Source organism: Oculina patagonica, chromosome 6 (genome assembly GCF_052425735.1).
Source record: "Oculina patagonica isolate OP01 chromosome 6, crgOcupat, whole genome shotgun sequence".
Lineage (NCBI taxonomy): Eukaryota > Metazoa > Cnidaria > Anthozoa > Scleractinia > Oculinidae > Oculina > Oculina patagonica.
This window is the reverse complement of record NC_135763.1, coordinates 23,652,488-23,666,766: the sequence shown is the minus strand read 5'-3', so window position 1 is coordinate 23,666,766 and position 14,279 is coordinate 23,652,488. Positions and strand designations below refer to the sequence as shown.

General features: G+C 42.1%; 2 protein-coding genes and 1 pseudogene across 4 annotated transcripts in view; 2 read left to right on the top strand and 1 right to left on the bottom strand.

The window, feature by feature from the left end:
- The first annotated feature begins 922 nt into the window (after window positions 1–922).
- Window positions 923–1,741, top strand: LOC144657181 (uncharacterized). Its single transcript, XM_078517494.1, has one exon. The coding sequence runs from the start codon at window positions 967–969 to the stop codon at window positions 1,687–1,689; it is 723 nt and encodes a 240-aa protein (XP_078373620.1). The 5' UTR covers window positions 923–966; the 3' UTR covers window positions 1,690–1,741.
- Window positions 1,742–2,955: 1,214 nt separating this feature from the next.
- On the top strand, window positions 2,956–10,768 carry LOC144657143 (uncharacterized; annotated as a pseudogene). Its single transcript, XR_013571469.1, has 8 exons — window positions 2,956–3,644; window positions 5,197–5,501; window positions 5,663–5,800; window positions 8,121–8,246; window positions 8,678–8,874; window positions 9,456–9,584; window positions 9,928–10,083; window positions 10,427–10,768. The product of XR_013571469.1 is annotated as an uncharacterized LOC144657143 (transcript).
- Window positions 10,769–13,365: 2,597 nt separating this feature from the next.
- LOC144657156 (uncharacterized) overlaps window positions 13,366–14,279 on the bottom strand; it is an 8,667-nt gene continuing 7,753 nt past the window's right edge. Inside the window, exon 6 of one of the 2 annotated variants that reach the window (XM_078517464.1) lies at window positions 13,366–13,783. In XM_078517464.1, coding sequence (XP_078373590.1) covers window positions 13,672–13,783 — 112 coding nt within the window. In that variant the 3' untranslated portion in view covers window positions 13,366–13,671. The remainder of the gene's footprint in view (window positions 13,784–14,279) is intronic. The other variant, XM_078517465.1, reaches the window with a different exon arrangement.

Here is a 14,279-nt window from a genome sequence, read left to right as displayed (position 1 = left end):
GAAACAGCGGAGACCTGTGAACGGACTACTTCAATGTCCGACTCGTCCGTCGGCTCGTGCGCCGACTCAAGGTTCGCCGATGTACGCTATTAATACAGCATTCACATGAATTCTGTAAACCAGTCATCTTGTTTGCATCTTATTATTTTCTTGCATAGTCGCCAGGGTCGACGGCGTCCTTTGGCCTTAGTCACACCAGTTTTGTTTAAGGGTGATGTAGGACTCCAAAATGGTGCGAATTCCATGTAATGATAGACAGCAGCGAAATGGTTCTGATAACCCATAACTTAAGACATAACCGGCGCTGGATTTGAACTCCTTCACAGGCTCCCTACCGTGGAGTTGTCTAGCCTTCTTTTAGTGGGTCTTCTACCAGAAGGAGAAAGGGCAACCGTTACAAACGAAGGCAGAAAGTAAGTGTGTTTATTCGAGGAAAAAAACTTTCTTTGCCGAAATTTAAGAGAAGCTTCCAGATCTTTCGGTTTTAATGTTACATTCCTTGATGTAAAAACATCCGGAATGCATGACTTGAGACACGTGAATCGAAACATTTACTAATTGTTTCGATTCACTTGTTTCACAATGGGTAAATAGTTTTACGTCATTTTATTACGTATATAATGAATAACAATACCAAACCAGACATTTAATACCAAGTTTAGCAAAATTAAATGCTCAAAAAAGCAATAGGCCAATTCTGAGTTGACTTTATTTACTTTTGTTTTGAGACGATTCATTGCGTGCTTCTTTTCATATGGAGATGAGTTTTACTTGCACTTTCGTTGTCTCGCAAACAATACCTATTTCCATATGAAAGATTGTGACCTTAAGGACTCGTTTTGCAGCAGACGTAACAGGAAAATGATTGCAAATCGGAAATGGCTTATTAACTAACAATTTAAATATCTTGGCCACCCGTGACGACAATGGTAAACGAGTGGTTCGCCTGAATCCCAAACTCGCAAAATGTCACTAAGTTCATCCAAAACATTTTACGGATGTCCGCTTCCAAAAAACCTTGTTGACTATAGATCCTCAGAATCCAGAACTCGCCTCGGTCGTGCTCTACAAACAGGCAGCTCTGCTGTTCCGTACCTGGCTCTGACATCGTGCTATACTACTCAATCTAAACCTAACTACTGTGGGCTTAGTACGTTAGCCATTATTTTGAACTCCTTACAGATAAATCCTGATCGCTGCTGGAAAGGAGTATGGCGATGGTATACAGATGAACTGTTAGACTACTCTATTTCTAAAGTCGACCTGAAAGTGTCCGGAACTACTTTGGAAGAATTTGTATGGTTAGCAGAATGTAATGGGGCAAATGCAACCCTTGTGCGACCAAATAACTCAATGGAACAATTCGATGAATATGTTGAAAGTTTAGAGCGAGTGTGTACTGGAAGTAGAAAGCCGGCAAACGATCAAAATTTCGACGAAAAAATTCCAAAAGAGTTTATGGCGGTATCATATTCGAGAGCGGCTCTCGGACAAGTCGGAGTTGGTCACTTTAGTCCCATTGCTGCATTGGACAGAGAAACAAGCTCTGTATTGTTGTTAGATACAGAAAGGTATAAGTATCCACCACATTGGATTCCTGTTGAGCTGTTGTTTCAAGCAATGCTACCAATAGACATTGTTACTGGCAAGAGCCGTGGATATGTAGTCTTGGAGGCTAAACACAAATAGGCATTTGTGTGAATTGATAACGACAGTGACGTCTAAAGAATCGTCTAACGAATCGATTAATTACAATTTGCACATACAGGCAATGTTTTCATGATATTGTTCACCTGCTTACGGAAATTACGAATATAACGAGAGTTACAAAATTACGAGATTATAGGAAAACTTGCCGAGGATCTTTCTTGTGCTTTGTTTTATAGTTTTGGTCCTTGATAAACGTTATGAAAACATAGAAGTTTGGAAATCTATAATTATTAAATTTTGTCAAATATTCGCTATGAAAATAAAAGTTTGCAAAGAAATTTATTTTATGATTCTATAAATGACAAAACAACCATAGCTTCATTGCAGCCAAACGTGTCTCCCGGGCGTTATAATTTAAAGTTACAAGCAGACAAGATTAACTTTGAAAACTGTTCCGCCAGACCATATTTCAAAAGCCCATATCGCAATCTGTTTCAATCTTCCACACTTTTGGCCATCCGTACCTTCTTTTGCATTTAGTGTGTTATTTAAATATTCCTTCACTGTTTTAAGAGGTTATTTTATATATTTAAACGAATTTGATGTTCATTTCTTAAGTTTGGCTAAAATCCGTGACACGGTCCCTTTAAGCCTTGCTTTTAAAACGGGAATAAGAACTAGCATAAGCGTAAGTGCATTAGTGCACTCATTTTTCGTATGCTGTCCTCACTATAAGGTATCACTGCGACATAAACATAAGTGTAAGCACAAGAAGAACGGGCGATTTTGTTTTCTTATGCTTATGCTAATACTTATTCTAGTAAAAACTAGCCTGCTTTATCGCCTTTGTGTATTCATTTGTCAGACTCTTGTCAGTGCGTCATTTCGAAACATCTCTAATAATAACGATGTGAATTCGAAGTCCCTTTGGGATTCAAAGTTACAGAAAAAGTTTAAAGAAATTAGCTTGTCCAAACAACAAAAGGCAATGGAAGCATTTTTTCATAAGGTCTATTGTACGTTGTTTTAGGTAGGGTGCACTAACCGCTGGGGCCAACGAAGAGTCAACGAACCGCTTCCCGTATTACAGACCCTAAGATGACTATCCGCGCAAATAGTGAAATATAGCAACGTGATCCCATTCCAGAACTCAAATGAACTCTGAGCCCAGTTTAATATGACAACCGATATGTGTTAAATTTCTTGATCAAAAACCGAAGCATTATTTCTAATTAGAATTTATTCTAACTTTGAAAACTGGATTTTCAGCCGGTCCAAATGAACGAATTCTACTGTTTTGAAATTCCACCTGTTTGTTTTGGCATGTGTTGTTTAAGCTTAGTGGTGCTTATCTTAACTCATAAACTCACAAGCGAGTGGAAACAACAAGAAACAAAGGAGCAAATAAACCAAATTCAACAAATTAAGGAAACTAAAAATAGTTTAAGAAAATTAGCACAAGCTGAAATGATAAAAAGAACTCAGGCGTTAAAATAACCAGAAGAAATAATAATAGCCCACCAAACTTTCTCACCAAAAAGCATAAATAATGAAGACGTCCCACAGCGCTTGAAAACATATATCAGTCATCAATTTTCACTGTCAAAACTTGAAATAACATGTTAAAAAGGCACTTCGCTAGTAAGAAAACGGACATTAAGAATTTAGGGTCCAACCAACAGCTAAATAACATAAAAAAGCGGAGCGGGTCATTGAAAAAGGTCGTGATCTTCTTCAATGGCTGATTAACTTTATATGTTAAATCTTTTGGTTCTTGTTTTCATAAAAAAAAAACTTGTCATGCTACACCGGTGGGAAATATGGTTTATTATCATCCGGGTTGTTGCGTTTCAACTGCGAGCCGGAGCTTCGATATACGACGAATTTAAGGTTAACTGGTGTCGGCAGCGAAAATGGCGTCTGGACTGGCAAAGTCTACAAAAACCATGTCAGAATCTTCATTACAGAAGGATCAATGAAAAGCAGTATCGAACGTAAGTTGTTTTAAAATACGCGTATTTAGCGATGATGCGGGACATATATAATGAGCTGTGTTAACTGAGTAGGGAATCAAAATATAATACCTACCCAGCTAAACACGTCACATTATTGATCTTTGATCTAGAATTATAATTATAATTATCAACCTTTGGCGGTCACCTTACTTAGCTTGTCACTTAGACAGTGATTCAAGCCCTGATGAATTAAGTGCGTCGATATAAAGGCTAACTGAAGCTTATTATGTCTTAACTGCCCATCGAACAGCACGGTCTCTGGAAACGATCGCCGTTTTAGTAGACCACAATAATGGCCAGACGAAGTTTGCCTCTTATTGCCATATTTCTTGCAATTTTATGAACACATGTTAGGGCTTTCCCGACGACGCACTCTCTTGTTAGCCAATTCTGACACTTTTTGCGTTCGACGAAGGAGAGCGCAAGCCTAATTTTGTTTTTGCGTCCTGTGTCTTTTGAGTTGGTATGCCTGTGTACTGTTATGCGGAATGACTCGAGCCGTAATGCCCGCGCAGATGAAAGGACACAAGATTGGCCCCCCGCTTGATTTTTGCAGGGGCAAATCTCGGCCGGGAACCTGGTAGCCACAGATGGCCTCGATTTTATGCAAAACACGATGGCGTCCCAAACGGAGCTTAGAAACATTATTTTGCTTGAAAAAAGGGCTAAAAACGTGTGGCCAAAATTGTAATTTTGCCGAAAATGTCATGGAGAACATTAGAGGGTTATCATCCAAGGTAGCAGAGTTGTCTTCAGCCACCGAACGCCATAAAAAGAGTGGAAATCGAGTAATTATAAGTCGATGCGTAGTTTCGTACGGAGTTCGTTCGTAGGTAAACCAGCGTGTTTTCCTGCAATTATATTCTGCACAAAACTACAAATTGTTAGAATTACATACATCGAGAGTGGGTATAAAACGGATCAAAATTGTTTTATCACTTCTTTGAATTTGTGATATATCGTTATTCCTAGAGACACTAGACGTTTTGACGAGGAAATCGTTGCATATTGAATGTAACATGCGTGTAGTGGATTGCTGTGTGAATTATGTCTGTATTTTTAAGTAGTTTGCGAAATTTGAAATCGAGGTGAAACTATTTCCAGACGTTTGTGGAAGTTTAAATCTCGTTTAGTGCCAAACGATAACAAGTCAAGTGAAATAAAAAATTATTTTTATGTACAAAATATTTCATTCATTCTATGTTCTTTTGGCTCGTCACACAATCTTTCTCACATTTATCCTCCTCGCGTTTAGTAAGGTATAAGCATAGTAATTAACTTTGATATAAGGCATACTACTAGTAGGCCGACCATCTCGAGTTTTTGCCACTGCCTGCCTACCTTGGGTCTATTTTACCTATAGGTCGAACGCACTTCCCTAATCTCTGATTACTACTAGTAACACCACTATACTGGTAACACTAAACGAGAGAATTGATATCGCATACTACTCAAGCCGAGTCGATATTATACATTGGCAACTGCGTGCAAAAAGGTTAGATCTAACTTAACTGATCGAATTTTGCTTCAGGTTGAAAACATCCCCAGATGACAGTGAAATATTTGGTGTTCAAATTCGACCCGCAGGGGAATATAGTCGGTTTTTTGTTCAGTCCCGCACGCATGGAGCCCAGCGGAAGGCGTTTGGAGGGGACTCGTGGAGAGTGTACCTAGAGGGGCCCTCGCATCTCGCAGGGACCGTCTTTGATCATAACAATGGAGTGTATGAAGTTTTGTTTCTGATCATGGAGCCTGGGGAATATAAAATCAAAATGATTCTAGATTATACATTGTGTGATGGACTGATGGATCCCCCTATGGATTGGTTTAAAAATGGTAAGGGAATATTTCTAGCAGTGACTGAGTGTACAATACGGAGGACAAAGGACCTTGGATCTCACTCCATCCTTCATTAGATTTTAACAGTCCACCTTAATTGCAAGCTCATTTTCAGTTCTACTTATCCTAATAATTCACCGTCTTTCACTTTTTTTCAGCTCACTGTTCGGGAAAGTTAAAGAACGTTCACCTTAGCAACAATCTCTTCTCAGAAATGACGGGTTACATTAACAAACCTTTGTTGTCTGCGACAAAGAGAACGCTTACAATCCCATGGAAACGTCTTAGTGAAATTGGTAAGGGTAACGGTAACGGTTGTTTTACTCCTCCTCCTCCTCCTCCTCCTCCTCCTCCTCCTCCTCCTACACCTACTCCTGCTACTCCTCCTCCTCTTCCTACTCCTACTCCTCCTCCTCCTACTCCTCCTCCACCTCCTCCGCCTCCTCCTCCTCCTACTCCTCCTACTTCTCCTCTTCCTACTCCTACTTCTCCTACTCCTCCTCCTACTCCTACTCCTACTCCTACTCCTCCTCATCCTCCTCTTCTTCCTCCTCCTACTCCTCCTCCTCTTCCTACTCCTACTCCTACTCCTACTCCTCCTACTCCTACTCCTACTCCTACTCTTCCTCCTCTTCCTCTTCCTACTCCTACTCCTACTCCTCCTCCTCTTCCTACTCTTACTCCTCCTACTCCTCCTCCTCTTCCTACTCTTACTCCTCCTACTCCTCCTCCTCTTCCTACTCCTTCTCCTCCTCCGCCTCCTCCTCCTCCTACTCCTCCTACTTCTCCTCTTCCTACTCCTACTTCTCCTACTTCTCCTCCTACTCCTACTCCTACTCCTCCTCATCCTCCTCTTCTTCCTCCTCCTACTCCTCCTCCTCTTCCTACTCCTACTCCTACTCCTACTCCTCCTACTCCTACTCCTACTCCTACTCTTCCTCCTCTTCCTCTTCCTACTCCTACTCCTACTCCTCCTCCTCTTCCTACTCTTACTCCTCCTACTCCTCCTCCTCTTCCTACTCCTACTCCTCCTACTCCTCCTCCTCTTCCTACTCCTACTCCTCCTACTCCTCCTCCTCTTCGTACTCTTACTCCTCCTACTCCTCCTCCTCTTCCTACTCCTACTCCTCCTACTCCTCCTCCTCTTCCTACTCCTACTCCTCCTACTCCTCCTCCTCTTCCTACTCCTACTCCTCCTACTCCTCCTCCTCTTCCTACTCCTACTCCTCCTACTCCTTCTCCTCTTCCTACTCCTACTCCTCCTACTCCTCCTCCTCTTCGTACTCCTACTCCTCCTACTCCTCCTCCTCTTCCTACTCCTACTCCTCCTACTCCTCCTCCTCTTCCTACTCTTACTCCTCCTACTCCTCCTCCTCCTCCTACTCCTACTCCTACTCCTACTCCTCCTACTCCTACTCCTACTCCTACTCCTCCTCCTCTTCCTACTCCTACTCCTCCTACTCCTCCTCCTCTTCCTACTCTTACTCCTCCTACTCCTCCTCCTCTTCCTTCTCCTACTCCTACTCCTACTCCTCCTACTCCTACTCCTACTCCTACTCCTCCTCCTCTTCCTACTCCTACTCCTCCTACTCCTCCTCCTCTTCCTACTCCTACTCCTACTCCTACTCCTCCTACTTATACTCCTACTCCTACTCCTCCTCCTCTTCCTACTCCTACTCCTCCTACTCCTCCTCCTCTTCCTACTCCTACTCCTCCTACTCCTCCTCCTCTTTCTACTCCTACTCCTACTCCTACTCCTCCTACTCCTACTCCTACTCTTCCTCCTCTTCCTCTTCCTACTCCTACTCCTCCTCCTCTTCCTACTCCTACTCCTCCTCCTCTTCCTACTCCTACTCCTACTCTTACTCCTCCTCCTCCTCTTCCTACTCCTACTCCTCCTACTCCTCCTCCTACTCCTCCTCCTCTTCTGCTCCTACTCCTACTCCTTTACTCCTCCTCCTCTTTCTCTTCCTCTTCCTCTACTATTCCTCCCCCTACTTCTGTTGTTCCACCACCACCTCCTCCTCCTCCTCCTACTGCTCATGCTCCTACTACTCCTCTCCTTTACCCATACTCTTCCTCCTGCTGCTCCTGCTTCTGCTCATCCTCCTACCCCCTTTACCCCTGACCACCTCCTCCTTCTCCTCCTCCAGCTACTGCTTTTACTCTTTCTTTATTCCTCGTCCTCCCTCCTCCCAATCCTCCTCACCATCGTCGTCATGGTCCTCCTCCTCCCCCTACTACTGCTCCTGCTCCTTCTCCTCATTTACCTCTCCTCCCACTCTTGCTCCTCTTCCTCTTCCACCTGCTTCTGCTCCGGCAGCTACTCCTGCTCTCCTCCTCCATCTCCAGCTCCTGCTCCTGCTCCTGCTCTTACTCCTCCTTTCCTCCTCCTCTCCCTCCTGCTCCTCCTACTCTTGTTCCTGCTCCTGCTCCTTCTCCTCCTCGTTTTCCCCTCCTACTCCTACTCCTGTTTCTCCTTATACTACTGCTGTTGATTCTCCCTTCCTTCTCCTCCCATTCACCATCTCAATAAGACCGATCTGCACTGTACCAAATGAGCTGAACTTCATCGAAACGCAAACCATATGGTCCTATAAAATTTCTTTCCATTAGAAATACAAAACAACATGCGTGCAGCGGATAACGAATGTGATATCCAGTGTAACCTGATGTGGGACGGATTTGGCAGATGGGTGGGTAGCTTCAAATGGAAACCTTACATTAACTTCACACGAGAGGGTAAGCACACTACAATTTGCCCCTTTAATTTTGGACCCTAAATTATATCATTCAATTATATCATTCCCCTATTTGTGTACCTCTACTTCCCTAATATTGTGTACCTCTGTTAGTTTCTTAGATTCAAAGCGATAACAGCTGAACCGCTCATGACAATTTGCCATTCATAAACATGCATATCACCTCTTAACAGAATGTCGTTACTATCCAATGTTTTATTTTTAGCACAAAACTTAATATGTTTGTCCCGTCGCGTATGTCTGATTTTAGAAAGTTAAATTTGTTTGACTCCTAAATCTTAATTTGCTTAATTTCCAATATTTAAGAAACGGTAAAGCTTTGGTTTTAAATGATTCTCGGACTCTGGTTCGCCGAGCGTCATCGCTCGTCTTCTTTTTAAATATTATGTATTTTTCAATCTCCTCTCATAGATTACTCGTACTTAGCAAACCAGCCCAAGCAGCACGATCACACGGTTGGTCAAGGTGTTTTCTGGGTATACGGCGATTCACTAAGCTACTACTTCTACGAGTAAATTACCAGTCCCATGAGAAGGTTGTGTTTCTCAGTGTTTAAAGAATGTAACAACACATATAACTGGATATACCCCAAGACACTCTACGAGCTGGTTAGTGTAATCTCTCGTTGGGAAATCACTGATTGCGAAGAAGGCAAACTTAATTAAAATAGACAAGCTAGCGCTATATCAAACTTGTCAGAGAAGAGATACGTACATCAGATAGAAGCAACGATTGCACTCCATTTTTTTCGACATTTGTGTTGTTTCTAATTTGTTTGTTTGTTTGCCTCGAGTATAAAGTGTACTTCCTTCAGCCTAATTTTATCCAGCCCTTAATACTGTGAACATAAATCTTGAAGACGTTTTCTTGATTTAGCTAAAAACGGGTAAACCTGTCTGCAGTCTATTGGTTGAATTCCTGATTTGAATACAGAATTACAAAAGAATGTTGCTGGACCCCAACTAAAGTGTTTCTAAAAACAACCAAAACGTTTTCGCCATCTAGAAGTACACGTAGAAAGTTTAGCCTGATTCAGTCACTGGGTTATGCTAAGAATCAATAGACTATGCCTGAGTACATGTTTCTATTCTACAGTCGATAATCGCTAGCTTGGTATAATGATAACATAGTTTCAGACTAACACCAAATTTGCTTTGTGGGTTCTATTTTTTCTTACTTTTTGTCACAGACAGAAACATGCAGTGAGGTTAACTTGCACGTTCCTAGAGTTTTAGATTATTTCCGCCAAGTGTTAGAGAGGAAAAATATGGGAAAGGACAGTGCACTGTTGTTGAACGCTGGAGCTCATTATATCAAGGTACTGAGTTATAAGTTTGGTGAGATAGTAAGGGTTACTTAACAATAATTGCCGCGTAACGCAGTTGCTTAAATTGCCAACAAAACTGCGATGATCTGCATCCTGCACTTGTTGTCTGGTATTCATTTATATAACTTATTCGTCTACTTCACTTGCTAATGACTGTAAGTTGTAAAACTAAAATTAAACAAGTCACAGACCCAAGGCATCACTATAACATCATAACACTGAGATATGTTGATATCAAAAAGTCATTTTAGTAGAATTTTACAATCTGATTGGTTGGTTCCTTACTCCACTTTTCAGCCACGGCGCAAAATCATTTTTGCATTAATTTTTGTAGACGACCAGCTTTCAGAGCTATAAGCAAGTCATTGTGGCATTGATTTCCGAGATCAAGAAACTGTACAAGGGAAACGCCATCTGGAAATCTACAACCGCCATACACGGGCAAACCGCTGATATTATGGGCGCATTCCGCAGATTCACCACCAACCACGTATGTATCCGACCGCCGAGAGAAACCTTAGCACGCGCAGTTGTAATACAGAAACAAAATACAAAATATAGTAAACCGCTATAAAACTAATGGTAATCGCCACAGCGTACACTATAGCTAGTGAGTTATGGATGCACTAACCACTAACCACTCAAGAAGCTAGAGTCGCACTCGCGGCTATCGCCTTGGGCGACTCTTACGCTTCTTTCGTACTTACCAACCTCCGGCGTGCATCCGTAACTAAATAGCCAGAATGTGGCGGTATGTTGCATTGAAAAACGACTGCATTATCGGAGACATGCCATAGCCACATGCTTTAAAATATTTGTACTTCATTTTTCAGAGGATTCAGCTATACAACGCCTTCGCAAATTCAGCAATGTGTGCAAGTGACGTCAGAGTACTGGATGTGTATGCCATCAGCGATTCGTACCCTCCTGGAACTAAGGACGGCATACATTACAACAATGAAGCATTCAACCCCGTCATAGAACTTTTAGAAAGATATTTTTCGTCATAGCCTTGAAATATTAACTGGTTTGCGCTAACAAGTTTAATACTTAAGCAAGTTAAAAAACTTGAAAGTCAGAGATGAAAAACTGGGAGGCGAAGTGAAAAAAATCCCCACTTGTGGTTCATTAGATTATTATTATACCGTAAAATTCCGGTTGAGAGCCCATCCCCCCCCCCCCCCCCCCCCGCTTATAAGCTCCCCGGTTATAGGCCCATCTACCTGGAAACAGAAAAATACATCCGATTATAGCCCTCCGGATATAAGCCCCACTCTACCGGATGACAGTACTGAACAGGGCTAAATGTTGCTTTATTATGCGTTTTAACTTTATTATGTATTTCGATCAACACTGCCGTGGCTGGTTCCGAAACGTTTTTTTTTTATTCCGCTTATAAGCCCTTCCGGATATAAGCCCCACACAAAACCCCTTACGAAGTTGTTTAAGCCTAGGGCTTATATAACCGGAATTGTACGATATTCACTTCAAGGGAATTAACCTCAAATCAATATATTACATAACAATGAAACTATTGCTGGTGTCCAAAATATTTTCAATTCGAGGGACACACGGACCTACTTGTCGGTATTTTCAGGTTGCGGGCTGAGATCAAAATTTAGTTTAGAGATTTAGCTTTTTAAACTGCAAATCTGTGGTCCATTTTATAGAGCGCTTTTTGGACTTAAATTTTGTATTTGCAAGTCAATATAACCCGCGCAAGGCTATTAATGGAGACCAGTCCAAAAGCGCTCTATAAAATGGACCACAGGTTTGCAGTTTAAAAAGCTAAATCTCTAAACTAAATTTTGAGACTTATAGGCTTCCCATTTTAAAGAGTTTTTTGGCGACGCGGCGAAACAGACCTGCATGGCTAGGTCATGTCTTTTCAATGCAAGATGTTAAACAAACGCGTAAGCAAAACAGACGAACTGCAGATCATAGCAGAGCATATTTTGAAGCTGCGCCGTCTGACGAAATTTGTCACAATTTCAAAGCTATCTGACAATAAAGTATGTTTTACACAACTGTACTGTGTTAGAAAGTATATTTAATTAACCAAAAATACTCTTTGTCAGTCAATTCATCTTTCCAACTCGGAGACTCTTCAAACATGCAAGGCTCATCAATACTAGTACCTATGCAAATGTTTGTGTCAACTCGAGCAAAGGGCAAGAAGTTAGGGGGGGGGGAGGGTGGTCATGGCACTAGCTCTCAAACCTTTATAATCAGACCACAGCACAAAATCGAAGCAAGAGGAGTAAATAATTTGAAATTGTAGCTTGACCACAAACTTTACTTAGGCCCAATACAGTCACAAGGCTACACTTACTTCAACTAAGGTGATCCATTGTGGCAGGAGTGCTTGTCACGTGACTAGCCCAGGCCCAAAATGCAACCCTAAGCCTAAATCTAATCCTACCCCAACAACTCAACCCTAACCCTTACCCATAAGCCCCAAACCTGCAACCCAAATCCAGACACTATTATAGGTTAAGCATAACCCTAACTTTCATCCCGTGGTGTGGTAAGTCTTGGTCACGTGACTCCTATTGTTCTCTTTAACCCTTAAATTACCACGCTTCTGGGATTTTTTCAGCAGTTTTCTGGGCTCAGGCAATCTTTTGAATTTCGTGATTGCATATAAGAAGCTTAAGTAATTATGTGCTGTTTCAAAACACTGAGGGCTCAAACTTTTATTGTGACGTCAGTATTCAGTCGTTGCTTCTTTGATAAGCGAGCACACGGGCTCGAATCTGGCAAAATTTTCGTTTATAAGTGTTTTTCCGAGTCATTTTCCACTGCAGAAGCCCCCAGACTGGCATCATTAAGCTAGAATGGTGGGTAGAGGCAAACTTCTGAAAGAAACCAGAGGTGAGAGATGATTTGACGATGATTGGAACGCCAAAATCATTTGTATTTGAACATGGCGGTTCATGAATGAAATTGTCTCTTTGGTCGTTCTGTGGATGGATTCCGAGACCTGCCAAGGCAATTTGGACAACTTTTGACTTCCAAAGAATGCAGTCGGTGCAGTATTTTGCCGGTAGGATTAGGTGGCTCGACACGTATGAAATAAAGGTAGGTGGACTTGCATTTCGCCGACAAGGCAGTTTTACCCAGGCATTCCTTTCGGTCACCAATAAGGAAATTGCAGGTTCAATTGAGTGTCGTAAAACCAAAACCAAATTAATTACTCTGGCCAATCACAAAGGACCCAGACAACCCAGTGAACCAATCAAAACTCGAAGCAATACAAGTAGCTGGCACGAAGCGCGGGAAAACGTGCGCGAGCGAGTCACGATTGGTTTTGGTTTTAGTTCTGATTGGCTGAGAAAGTGGCGCGAGATTTTTAAGCCAATCACTACGCATAGTAATGCAAAACCAAAGCAAACGCAATTTACTTTCGACACTCAGGTGAAAACCGCTCTATGCCATTGCAGGTTTTAATAACACTCAGTATCCCCGTCCTTCATCCCCCAACTGGGAAAACCCTTGAAATCAGAGTGGGTCTCAGTTCCAATCCTCATACGATTCCGATGCTTTATGTCGCTGATTATACTTTTTTGGAGGAATGTTACAGTTCGGCGTAGAAGAGGTATTTCTGTAGCTTTTGTATGTTTATTTTTCAGTTAGGCTCAGCTGGTTTGTATTTACGAAGTTGACCTGCCGTGCACTTACATTCTATGCCCCCCTCAACTCCCCCCCCCCCCCCCCCCTCACCAACACCCTCGAAAAACTTGTTGCTAGGGCGCAAGGGGAAAAAAGCCTGCAAATCATCCCACATATCAAAGACGCTGCGTAATATTTCTCATTGAATATTCTGCATAGGAGCTCTCAGCATCCCAAGTTACTTTTTTCTTTACTGAGATATAGATGGTGTTCAAATATAAAAGCACGACCTACCAACAGTAACAAATATAGCCAACGTAACTTTAATTGCAACATCATCAGCAAAGACTTTATGCTGAGTAATTTAATTAACTGGTTCATAGATAGGTAAATACAATGTTGTTGACAAAAAGGTTATTTTCAAATGAAAAAATGAAAAATTAACAGTTCAACTCCGACTTGACGACTACCAGTCGTTCTTATTTTTTCTTCGTTTCTCCTTTGGCTTTGGTCGCCATATTGGTTTCTTTGATAGAGGGGGTAAATTGGCAGCAGCTAGTCTGTCTTTGCGAGCTTGCCTGCAGGAACAAAAACAGTAAATAAGTTAGTTTTGACAACGTGGCTAACCTAGTTCACAAAAAAATACAATCACTTTTAAAGAAAACTGTAAATCTTTGTTAAGTAATATGGATTTCGGGAGGCGCGGTGGCCTAATGGTTAGCACGAGGATGTGCGCTCGACTCCGAGTCGAACGGCCCGGGTTCGAGGCCTGGCTGGGGCGCTGCGTTGTGTTCTTGGGCAAGACACTTAACTATCACAGTGCCTCTCTCCACCCAGGTGTGTAAATGGGTACTGGCGAATTTACTGCTGGGGGGTAACCCTGCAATGGACTAGCATCCCATCCAGGGGGGAGTAGCAATACTCCTAGTCGCTTTAAATGCTACGGAAACCGGGATAAGCTCCGGCTGTATGGGCCACTTGAATCGGACACAGACTTTATGGATTTCGGTTGAGGAAAGTATAGATATAACTGTTAATTGCATTTTCCAAGCTCATTCATTGCCCGAAAGAGCT